Source organism: Dermacentor variabilis, chromosome 1, assembly GCF_050947875.1.
Source record: "Dermacentor variabilis isolate Ectoservices chromosome 1, ASM5094787v1, whole genome shotgun sequence".
Taxonomy (NCBI): domain Eukaryota; kingdom Metazoa; phylum Arthropoda; class Arachnida; order Ixodida; family Ixodidae; genus Dermacentor; species Dermacentor variabilis.
This window is the reverse complement of record NC_134568.1, coordinates 236,154,088-236,166,745: the sequence shown is the minus strand read 5'-3', so window position 1 is coordinate 236,166,745 and position 12,658 is coordinate 236,154,088. Positions and strand designations below refer to the sequence as shown.

Sequence of the window (12,658 nt, the reverse complement as noted above, 5' to 3'; positions counted from 1 at the left end):
GTGCGTTCACTATGCGAGTAAATATGGCAATACACAAGGCTTGCCATTCAGAAATTCAGAAGTAGGGAGAAACGAATAGAAGACAGGAAAGATGGGAAAGAAAGAAATGAGACTGGAGAATGGGGGACAGATACAGGCGACTGGTGATTTTCTTCATCAGTCTGGAGGCACCGTGTATGTGAAGCAGAGGCAGAAAAGGTGCGTTGCCTCCGCTGGGGTAAAGCCCCTCCATACACGTTAGGCAGAAAAGGTGCGTTGCCTCCGCTGGGGTAAAGCCCCTCCATACACGTTTCCGCCGACCAGGTAAAGTACCGCCAACCTACCCTCCTCCTCCATGCGCCTCTCCCACTCACCCCCTTAGCTTCCGGCGTCAAACAGAACTTACGTAGCTGCAGCTTCCTGTTCGAGTGGAAGTGACGCTATGTTTACTTTTGTGGTTTTTTTAGCTTTGTTTACTTTCGCGTCGATGGAGAGGCTTTAATTGCACCAGCTGCGGTTTAAAGTGTGAATGCGATTCCATCCAAGAACCACCGCCTATTGTAATCAGCCAATCTGATTGTGTTCGCTGCTTTGCGTCAACCTGCGACGGGTTGTACCACGGGAGACAACGTGCAGTGGAATGTAGTGCCTGTGCGCTTGGAGAGCACTGCTGTTTTTCGTGCATTTGGAAAACAGCGACCGCGAACTACTACTTCAGCGGAATACAACAGCTTGTCCCCTTTGCATTCTTCTCATGGTGATTGCCACAGGTCTGCTAAGCACGCGCGGGCGTCTCACCATCGTCTAACAGCAGTCAAAGCGGAAATTCTCGCAGCGCGACTCCAGGAAGCGGAAACGCCGGAACCGTAAATCTTGAGACCGGAAATGCTGGAACCGGATTTGGTGTGAGGAGAAAAGGTGGCGCACAACAAAGGTTGGTCGCTACTTAAGAAAGCGGCGGTGGCGCGTGGATGGAGGGGTTTTACGCCGGGGGGCCCTAAAGGGCCGAACATTCAGCATCGGCTCAAACCCCCGAATCTTTCTTTCCCCAGAAACGGCTAAGCCACGCACACACAGCTAGGCACAGGAGGGTCCACCCTTCATGAGCTCAGGTTTGTGGTGTCGCAATGTCCTCGGCTTTTTAAATGCTGAACAGCTACTGCATTCCGTTGGCTCTGCACAAAACTACAACACTGTAGACTTCTGAAAAAGTGGCATTGGTTAGGCCTAGCTGGTGGGAATGGCAGAAAGCAAGCTATCACGGGAATCTCACCCTTGTATGTTCATACAAGTAGACTACATCAAATATTGGTCAAGAAGTGCATAGGCTGGACTGACGGCCATACACAAGGCTGAGTATGGGTCCATGGACAATCAGCTGGCAACTACTGTGAACACCTACCTAGTTTGTGCATGCGCTGGCCAGAACAGTGCACGCTCATGTGTGGGTATAAAACCAGTAAAGATCCGAACTGATACTGTGTAGCATAGCCTAAATTGACAGCATTGCTAACTCAAAGGTGCGTTCAAATGACAAAGCACGAAGCAATGGGAGAACCGGAAATGCACCCGCAGCCTAGGTCATGACAATTTCAAGTAGATAATTTTAATAAACCCAACAATGAGAAAAAGTCAGTAAATGAATTTTGGATTATGCCGACCAGGCTGTCCAGAGCAAAGAAATGCCTTTACCGTTGAAATTGGTTTTTCAGTCACCTGAAATGTTCTCACATTTTTACGTCCTTGTCTGTGTCCAACTGCGCAAGTACATTTTATTTTCAATTCTCGATTTTTTTAGCTTCAGAAATGTTAACATTTGTTAGATAAAGAACAAGTGCAGAAGAGTACAGCAACTTCTCTGCAGTTTAAAGCTGAACAAGTGTGGCTTCACTCAAGATGCTTGGCTGTAGTGTGGTGTCTTGCACTGTTTAATGAGCCTAGCACCCTCCCACAACAAGCAAAGCTGTACAAGTCAAGCAGAAAACAAGGACAATGCACCTGTTGCCACTCAACCACTACGTTTCTGCTACCCAACAGGGAAGGGCATGAAAATGTCAATCCTCCTTTCTCTCCATAGAATGGGTGGCCAGGCAGACATATATATAAACAGCTACTAAAATACCCACCGCGCTGTCCCAGAGCCACGGCTAAACACTGGAGCTTCAGGCCTTTATCATATCCTGCCTTTTGACTACTTATTCTTCCTGCTAAGAAATGCTGGTCTAGTTTACGGCAGATGCATAAGTCTACATAAACTACCTACTTTGTAAAACTGGCACAACACATACTTAGATCAGAAAGGACACTGATGCCCGAATGAACAGCTGGCTGAGAGACACGCGTAGACCCAAGAAGAGCTGCATGCTGCTCACAAGCTGCAGTTCAGTCACGCCACCTCTATATATCTCAAGCGGACGCACAGTGGCAATAGGACCAGCCACTGTACAGTTTGGCACTTGCTCAAACCACTGGCACGGCAGCTTACATATTTTTGACAAAGGCTGCACACGAGAAAGACATGTTTCATCTGAGAAGAGGTACTGTCAGACACCGAAAGAGAGAGCTCATGCTTTTAGCACGAACCATGCGCTGCCTCGGTGCTCCAATTACTTCTTCCATTGTCAGTAAGACAGTTTGTGCATATGTGAACAGTGCATTCTTATCTCAAAGTGAGTGTTTCATGGTTGCAATACACTGCGAAAAATTGTATGCCTTTTTTTGACAATGCAGTGAACCATCATGTCTTGCAATGCTAGGTGCACACTATAATCAGTGTTTATTGTTGTCAATTTTCAGTGTGTCCTTTTCAACTGTTGCTGTCTCCAATGACCTCAGCCATGTCTAGATTTTTGTAGTTGGGTTTTTGAAACACATCATGCAAGGACATCTATATCTTTCAAAAGATATGAAGTTGTAGATGCAAGATGTGCAAAATAATGAAAAGCTCTAACAATTAGTGGTCTCAGCCACATGATTATTCCACAATCTTTAGGATTTTAGTAAAAGATGTGTGTAAACTTGACACTACTTTTACAAATCCATGACTACTCTTTAATGCTTATGCAATCATTAATTGTGCATGAAGGCTTGAGCTTGAGAATACAGATCCAATTCCATTCTATAGAATGCATCTGATATCACCGGAGCATTTTTATTCTCTCCATCAAAAGAACCTAATAATCTTATGTAGATCCTATTAGCAGTCAAGTAATACTGCTTCATTTACATCATACTTCCCATGACCATTATTTTGCAGCGTTAAGATATCTTACATAAGCAGAATGGTTTGGTCAGGGAGTGTATGTGGGGCAGATTAAGCTTGATAATAAATTGCAACAATTATCAGTTTCACAAATCATCATCACCCCATTTAGTTTCACTGCGGGACGAAGGCCTCTGCTAGTGATCACCAATTATCCCTGTCTTGCCCCTGCCGATCCCATCTTATGCCTGTGAATTTCTTAATTTATTCACACTACCTGACTCTCTGGTCTCCTTGACCGCACTTCCTTTCTCTTGGCACCCATTTTGAACCTTTAATGCACCACCAGTTATTGGGTTTCACAAATAAGAACACCCACTTATTTCTGCCTCCTGTTACAGTAATAGACATCTAAATACTGCTCACTGAGTGAATTCAGCAACAGTGCAGTGCTGCAGTTGAATGAAAAAACATCAAAACATGCAAGAGTGAAGTGATTAATAAGCTTGCTATCACAATATCAATGACGATGAACTGGCTTTTATATACAAATTCGAAAAATGTGCAAACAAGATGTCTTCCAGGAAGTCTGATGTAGCAAGAATATTAACTGAGTAAGCATAGTGCAAGCTAAAGCGCACAAAAACATTAAGTGTGATTTAGAGCTCCAGCCCCTGAATACCCGACTGCCAATACCTCTTTTACATAGCGTCACAACTTTCTGCTTCTAATGCAAAAAATTGGATATCAGAGAATGGCACATTACAAATCCACTGCAATCATTGTTTACCAGATAAACGCCCCAAATCGTTCACAGCAGAATGCTGCCGTGTACGCTTCCGTGCCTGCTGCCAACTGCCTATCCATACTACTGCAGCGATGATGCTGCCACATGTAGGATTCACCTTGCGGCGGATAGCTTGTGCCATGGCTCTCTGAGATATGGAGTGTACTCAGGAGTTTACACTGACTGGTTTCGTGTACAGTCTGCAAAAAAAAGAAAAAGAGCTCCTGCTATGTCTATTTAGTGTGATAACTGCCTCACCAGATACGTTAAAACCGAAATATAGGTCAAACTTAAAAAAAAAAAAACACGTGTAAACAAGTCAACCCCTGTCTTATATTCTGGTCATTTCTTACCTGTTTATACTTTTATTTTCCGCCCCCCTTTTTTTTTAAATTAAAGTTTGGGGGGGGGGGTCGACCTATACTCCAGTTTTTATGGTTTACAGTTATAATCGCTAAAATAAGCTATTTTTTCAATATTTTACGACTACCCAAAGTAACTAAGTTCTATAAAAGATTGCATAGTGGAAGTGCTAATGTGGATTGGGGCTTAGTTTCTAATCTTCCAAATTTTTTAAATTACCCAGGTTTGACATGCACTGGGTGGCTGCATGATTCAGCTGCTTAAAGACCTTGAATATGCACAGCTTGGTAGGACAATTGTGCCCTTCGTTGCTTTCACAACAAATGCGTATGTCCAACCCCAGTTTTATGTGTTTTCAATTCCTAATGACAGTTTTTTCTACCTTGCTTGTTTCATATGCTAGATACAGCGGCAAAATGAAGCAACACTCTCCTTCAACATGCACACTACACTTCCCACTCTTCACAGTGTTTAAATGCTCTACAAGCTCAGCACGCAAAAAAATGCACAGCAAAAGACATTTCATGACATAGGTAGGAGGACGGCCAATATATTTATCAATGTAAAAAATATGGGATCTTTTTCTCATTAAAAAAATGTAGTGTACCAAAATAGTGTCTCCTGGTTTCTGCAATGTTTCTGTGAGGCATAGATAAAAAAATAATCCTATTATGGATCAGGTATGTCTAGAAAGCTGAGGAACTACGGGCAAGGCATCATGGTTCTGGTGGGGAAATTATGTTGTCATGAATCATGTTACAAGAAGATACTAATGAAACAATAAAAATAAGATATCCTGAAAGCCTGGCTGGCATGGGCAAAGACTGGAAGTTTCAAAATAGGGAATTCCTTTGCAAATTAACATTACCAGACAATAAAGCACACCAAGCAGTGATGAAAACAAATTTATAATGCACATGCACCTCGCATAGCAAACAGCCTGCTCGAGGAATTTTCTGTCCACAGCTGAAAAACCCTGGTCCATTTCTGCCACAAAAGAGAAAGTTGATGTTCCTGAACAGAGCATTTATTTTGTTCACTTTGTTTACCTTTATTCGCTTTATTAAATTGAGGGGAATTTAATGTCACGTTAAACCAACACTCACCTGCTCACAGCACTACTACTCATAGCCTGGTTATTACAGTCTGTACAATAAGGTTAACTTCAACGTGACTAATAGAATTTTTAAAAATATTTATATAGCTACCAATAATATGTGTAATCTTCCCTTCCCTCTACCATTTTAATGTCAGCATTAATGCATAAATTTATAGCTGACATCAATGAAAATCATAAAGAGCACTGCAAATATGAAAAAGCTTCGTTTTGCTCACTGTGTGGTGTTCCAGGTTGAAATGGATTTAACCGTGGTTCTTGGTGATGCAAGCCAAAGAGAAAAAGCAGGGAAGAATGGGAAGAAAGACAGAAAGAGAAAGAGAAAAGCAATGTCTAAGACAAGCAGACAACTAAAATAAAAGCTTTGACTCAAGCTTAGTTTACTGCAACTATGTAACCACTTACCGAGGCTACAACAAGATCTCCAAGCAGAGTTCACAGGCAACAAAGCAGCAAGCAAAAAGCATGAATACGTTTTCATATTTTCTTTACTACATTTAGCACAATTGGCACACCATATGCAACTACGACAGCATTTTATGTCAAATTCATGAAACATCTTGCTTCTGAATATTTACAGTGAATTTCAAAAAAACAAGGCAATGATTTCTCAAAAAATTATCAATTAAACTTTGCACTACACCACTGCCCCTGTTTATAGACCTTTCCATTTGGGGGGGGGGGGGGAGAGTAGCTCCTATCTAGACTGCTACACGTGAATACAAAGTGCACAGGCTACCACTGTAACAGCGCTCTTTAGAGGGAGCTCATACAGGTTCACAACAGTCAACAAGGCGTTATGGCAGAGCTAAGGGAGCTCTAGTTGGAAATATCTATAGACATTAAGTGAGTAGAATTACACCATGAAGTCAGTTAACATCTTCGTTCAACAGATATAAAAACTCTTAGGCAAATCATCTAATGTTTCGCAAAAATCTCATGCTGAATAAGCACATCAAATAGGATATACAATAAGCATGGACTGCTGCACTGTAAGTAAAGCAGCTGTGTATGGTTTACAAAGCGGCAACACAAAAAAGTACTAGTGGATGCCATACTCGGCAAGGGATATACAAAGAAAAACTGCAGATACTATGGTAACCAATGGCACAAAAACATTATTTATGTCATTTTAAATTCCATGCACGTTCATGAACTCCCCTATATTATAGCATACAATGTGTACATGCGTGTGCATGTGCGTACGTATGTGTTTGTGTGAAATGAAAGAAAAAAATTTTGGCCAAACCATTTATACGGTGGTGGATTAGCCAGCAAAGCTGTCGATCACAGACCGAGCAACTATGGCCAAACCTCGCATCCAGAAGCTTGAAAAACTTGAGCACGCTTGACGCTTACTAGCGGCCTCCAGTGCGTGATCTTCATTGGTAGCTTGCACTCGGCGCTGACGATTAGACTCTTGCATCTGCTCTTGCTGACCTTCTTCAGAGGCGAAGTCACTGGCCACATTCTCTGCTTTTGCACGGGCATGTTGTCGGTTATAGTGGCACCTCTGCTGTGAATGCCTGTCCTTATACTCTGATTGTTCTCCAGCCAATAGCACAATGCGTGGTCTTCCTGCTTTTCCATTTTTGTTGGAGTTGCAAGTGTTGCAATGGTCTACCTCTACAATACACAATATGATTCTTCCACACCACAACAGCTACCGTGGCACACATCCCTGTGTTTTCCTGCCACAACTACCCCGCCATTGTATTAAGGGCAGACAACAGCAGACAGAACCAGACACAGCAGTGGCCAATGCGGGAGCACTCCCCCAGTCCACAAGTGCGGCCCGTAGTGAATTCACATGTCCTTTCTTTCTTCTCCATCGTACTATTGTTTCAGGGCGTCTACCAACCGGGAAAACCGAGAAAACCGGAAATTCTCAGGGATTTTGAATAGTCTGGAAATACTCGGGGAACACTCAGGGAATTTTTGCTTCTATAAGAGAAAATTCGCTGTAATTTTATCAAAAGGTAACAAAAGTCACGGTAACACTGGTTCCGAGTAACAGAGAGGAATCATAATGAATCGTCTTGGACGCCGTGTCCATGACTGGAGGAGTTGCCGTTGTACCGTTAACGACCGCAAAGCCGTCCATGTATCCCATAGGGTATAAGAACGTCTGAAATTTCGGACGCAAGAACCCTTCGCCACCTGATTATCAGGAGTTTTTGCCGTGACCGTAAGTATGAAATGGCATTAATCGAAGCCACCACCTTTGATTTTTAGTATCTCGCCTCCTCGAACCGTAGCTCTCATGCAGACCTGCTGGCAGCCGTAGCCACCACCGCGGCTACGCCAGGACTAACTGCTTCGACGTTTGCTATTAAGCTTATTGCCATTCGGTGCCATGTTTTTCATTGAAAGGATTCGCCGCTGTCAGTGATCGCACCGACTCCAGCTTTCTGGTCCTCGCAACTGACTTTGAAGCTCGGAACACACAGCGCGTTGAATAATGTCGGTTCCCGAAAGTCAGGTTCGCCTCAGTACAGAAATGTTATGCGGTGAAGCATACACGAAAATATTGCTGTAAAGCATAACAAGTGTTTGACGTAGTAGTTTTGCGGAAATCCGCAAGGTGGAGAGAAGTAATTCATAAAAGGAAAATCAGAGATCCACCCATTCGTAGCAATTGCTACAAAGGAAACCCATACGGGTTCTTAAAAAGAAAAGCCTCAGAGTTGAAAAAAAATTCATCCTGGTCTGGGACTCGAACCCGGGACTACCGCCTTTCCAGGGGCAGCCACTCTACCATCTGAGCTAACCAGGCAGCTAGCAGATGGCAGAGAGAAGTCGAATTTGTCGACAACGCGAAGCAAAGGCAAGTGTTTGACGTAGTAGTTTTGCGGAAACCCGCAAGGTGGAGAGAAGTAATTCATAAATCAGACATCCACCCATTCGTAGCAATTGCTACGGACGGTTTGTTTCTATACAAAAAGAAACTAACAGAAAGAGAATGCACAGGGAGAATTTATCACTAAACTCAAGACTTTTGGCACACAGCTAGTGCCTTTGGCTTGTATTACAACGTGCCCCGTTCCGTGGTGACGAGAGCTCTGCAGTCAGTGTTAGGCTCATTCTTTCTTTTTGCGAGCACTACGATTTGCCTTTGTTACATTGTGGGCTGCAAACGTAGCAAGTGGCAATATGTGAAGCAGTGACATCATGTCCCTCTGCAAGGCAGGAGATCAGCAAAGTGGCCGCAGTGCATTGGACTGACGGTATTCAATCAGTGCCACAATTTGTGCGTTTGTGGCCGTCACATCACGCCGGAGGATTACTACCACAATAGCATTTCGTGTGTCCGGTATTTGGGCACGCCCAATCGGACTGGGCCTGGGCATTTCATGGGATAAACGGAGGCGCAAACGTGTACAGTCGGCACAGTGCAGCCATATGGTGGCACAGAGCTCAACCAAACAAAGAACAAATGTAGCAATAACCAAGTGCATGCTACTTTGCTGCTGGTGCAAATTTTTGGCAGGAGCGTAATCAATAACACATTGTTTTTCTAAATGCTTAAAATATTTTACACTTGGTTAGAGCAATATTAGCTCATTATTTGGTTGCTTAAGCTCTGCGCCATCAAGTGGCTGGATCATGCAGACCGATCAGACCGTTTATATGCGTCTGTGCTAAAGCTCCTTCATCAAAGCAACAATAGTATGGTGAAGCTTTAGCTTATGCCTCCACCCATCCGTCAAAATGCCCAGCTCACCTGCAGTTACCAGAATACCAGACACGCTCGGCACTGCGACAGAATGTTTGCAATGCACACTCCTTCGATAGCTCTCGCTTGGGAAAGACTGCCAGGTGGCTGGCAGAGAGGCTGGAGAGGTTTTGCACGTTGGCCCTAAGACAACTGGAAATAGACCACACAACGTCCCACCATGACACAAAGCTAGTGAAGGCGGAGCTCAACCCCGATCACTCGGTGAACGAGTTGAGAAAATGCATTGCTATGGAGGAGTGTAACTTGTAATCGTCTGTAGTTCTCTTAATATGATACGTTTCACAAAAATTGTGGCGGGAATGATTTACTGTACCTGTACAATATGCGTCTACAAAATTCGTCCGAACGATTTCAGGGACTCTTAATTTAAAACAATTATTTGCAGCCTACAGCTTTGAGCAAGTACTTGCTATATAAGCTGTTGTAGCTGAAGTGAAAATTTTTCGGTCAGTGTAGAATAGATAAGAGAAATATTCATTTAGCAGTATGTTATTAGCAGCAGCCGATGTCAATAAATGTTGCATACCATTAGCAATGAAAAAAGTACTGGCTGACTAACATTTTATTTGCAACATTCGGGCAACTAGCCACATGGGCTAAGGATTCAGATGACACTGTCAATCACATTGTAGTACACTATGTAGGAGTAAAGATTTTTCTGTCTTTCTTTATATATTTCATGAGTGAATCTACTAAACGTTCAAAATACAGACTTAATTGAAGTTCTGAGGCTAGCATCAGTTTTGAGATATTTGTCCCCAAAGTGTGGCGCAAAACACACTGGTGTTACAGAAAGAGCACAAGGAAGGCTTTGGAGAAACAGATGTGGAATGGCAATATGCACAATTTAGGGTGCATATCTTTGAACTAGCACTTGTATTTCGTATTTGTATTTTATATGGCTTACAAAATGACTAGCCTCTATTCAGCAACAAGCGCCATGATTAACCAAAACATTGATTAGTAAACTTTAGTTATATGGCCAATTGGTACACTTCATTAAACACGTAACGACTGGATCCAGGAATATTGTGTTGACAAAAAAACCTTTGAATGTCTTCACACAAGCCCAGATACATTCCATTATAAAGGGACCACACAATAGTACAATATAGCCAAGTTTTGTTATAACGAAAGTACATTCGACACAAAAATACCTTAATTACATCCAATATTTGCTATAAGCATACATTCATTACATGCTGATATCGGGAAGCAGGGTGTCTGCCAAAGTGACATTTCCAAATTCCCCAAGTTTTCCAAGTTTTCCCTGAGTGCCTTTGCAAAATTCCCTGAGTGTCACAGAACTCAGTTTTACGTCCAGACGGGCCGACACCATCTCGCCCAATGCTGTCACTCTCGAGTAAGCATGTTGAAAAATCTATGATATAATAAACTTTGAATACTAAGGAGTACTGTCCATGTTTTTCAAAAAGAAAAGAGAAGAGAGGGGCTAGTAAAATGCACAGCGGATAAAATATCTTCTAAAAAATGGTAAAACCCATTGCGAATCAAGTCAAAATTTTTCAAATACAAATAAACAAACGATGCATACAGAAGCAAATATTTTCAAATATGAGCTATTTCTATCAATTGATAGCAAGCTCATTGGTATGAGACCCGAACTTTCTCACAAGTGACATCCTCTCAGCAGGTAGAAAGTCAACCTCAACTGACCTGACATACTCTCAGCCCACGCACGGCGCCTCAGTGTTGTGTTTCACTGCTTTAAAGTGTTTATTTTGGTTTGGATGAGGGACACTTGCATCTCGGCATCAGCCAACACTGTTTTTTGAGCTCAAGCTCCTTCAAAATGGTGGAAGCACGCTTCCTTTCCCGTTCATTCCTCAATGCATTGGTCCCTTGCTGTTCTTGTACTCCTTCCGCCACTCATTCGCCGCACGGACCATTTGAAGCATCCTTTTGGTCAGTTGTACAGTACAGTCCAATTTTTAGGACTCCCTTGGGGGCCCCGAAACCGCCCAAAAAAATGAATGCATTCCATTTACTGCCCCTAAGGGCTCAAATCACCAGAGGCACGTCCGAAAAAGCTCTCAAGGCTTGCCAGTGCACTTATTAGGCATATCAGTGCTTGTACTGTGATAGGAGCTGGTGGATGTACGCATGTATAATTAAGGAATGCATACTGTGTCCCATGGCAATTGCACCTTCCTATGCTTGTTGGTCCTACGCATATGCTTTGCCATGTAACACTCCTGTACAGAGGTGAAGCTGACTTTCGGGAACCAGCATTATGCAACACGCCATGCTTTCCAAGCTTCGAGGCCAAAGCCAAAGATTACAAAGGCGGAATCGGTGCAACTGCTGACATTGGCGAATCCTTTCAATAAAGAACATGGCATTGAACGACAAGAGGCTTAATAGCGAACGTCGAAGCAGCTAGGCCTTGAGTTGCCGCGGTGGTGGTTATAGCTGCCAGTAGATTTGCGTGCAAGAGGGCCGGTTCGAGGCGGCAAGATAATCAAAATGGTGATGGTGGTAGCTTTGATTATTGCCATTTCAGACCTGCGATCAAGGCAAAATGTAGAAAAAATTAGATGGCAAAGAATTCATGCGTCCGAAATTTCCGACATTCTTATACATCGAGTCTATGGGGTACGTGGTGGAGCTGCAAAGCCATCGGCATTATCAGGCATGACCCAAAAATCAGGCGTCTGGAAAATCGGTAGACTGTATCTGGCAACTCCTCAGCCGACAACACAGTGTCAAAGCCGATTCGTTACGACTCCTCTTCGTTACTCTAGCCAGCATTTGCGCAACTTTCGTTCCCTTTCAATAAAACTACAGATAATTTTTTCCTGATAGAAGCACAAATTCTCTTAGTTTTCCCTCAGTATTTCCAGGCTATTCCAAATCCCTGACAATTGCCAGTTTTCCTGGTTGATAGGCACCCTGGGAAGTCAAATTTTAAATTTGTTTTGTAATCTACAATAATTTGTTATATGAATGCTTGTTATATACGGGTTCAACTGTATAGAGATAATTTTACATATAAATATATGCTGGTGTAATACTCAACTAAAAGTTCAGCCAATTTCTCATTCCAAGATCCATAGACCACATCTTCCACTAGTATCACATTTGGGACTCCTCAAAGATGAAGTTTTGAGGCGGTGGAACTGTACAAAGCAAGCATGCAAGCATCACACAGTGACATGCATGCTTATGTTAGCATGCGATGTTCGTTGTAGTGAAAGCTGCAGTGGCAGTGCACCAGGCAAATAATGGATCAAAAGGTCTGTTCTGTGCACTCAAGCTTCAGTAGCACATCACATGGTCACTTACACAAGGTGCTCAACAAGGTATGTATGTGGAAACATGTTGTGCACAAAGATATTATTCTGTTCCGGGACTAGCTATTACGCATGCTGTAGCAAAAGATATCATTTGATCATTCATCTGAACCTTGGCCTGTGGAGACTATCTCTAAAGCAATTCTCCGAGTGGCAA

At 42.9% G+C, this 12,658-nt stretch overlaps 1 protein-coding gene across 7 annotated transcripts in view; it reads right to left on the bottom strand.

Moving 5' to 3' along the window:
* Galphas (G protein alpha s subunit) overlaps positions 1-12,658 on the bottom strand; it is a 238,054-nt gene that overhangs the window by 94,578 nt on the left and 130,818 nt on the right. For 3 of the 7 annotated variants that reach the window (XM_075671665.1, XM_075671650.1, XM_075671674.1), the window contains exon 10: positions 5,667-5,705. The exons of 3 other annotated variants lie outside the window; for them this stretch is intronic. In XM_075671665.1, the coding sequence (XP_075527780.1) occupies positions 5,667-5,705 (39 nt within the window). Of the gene's footprint in view, positions 1-4,086; positions 4,169-5,666; positions 5,706-12,658 lie in introns of all 7 variants that reach the window. One more of the 7 variants, XR_012823267.1, reaches the window with a different exon arrangement.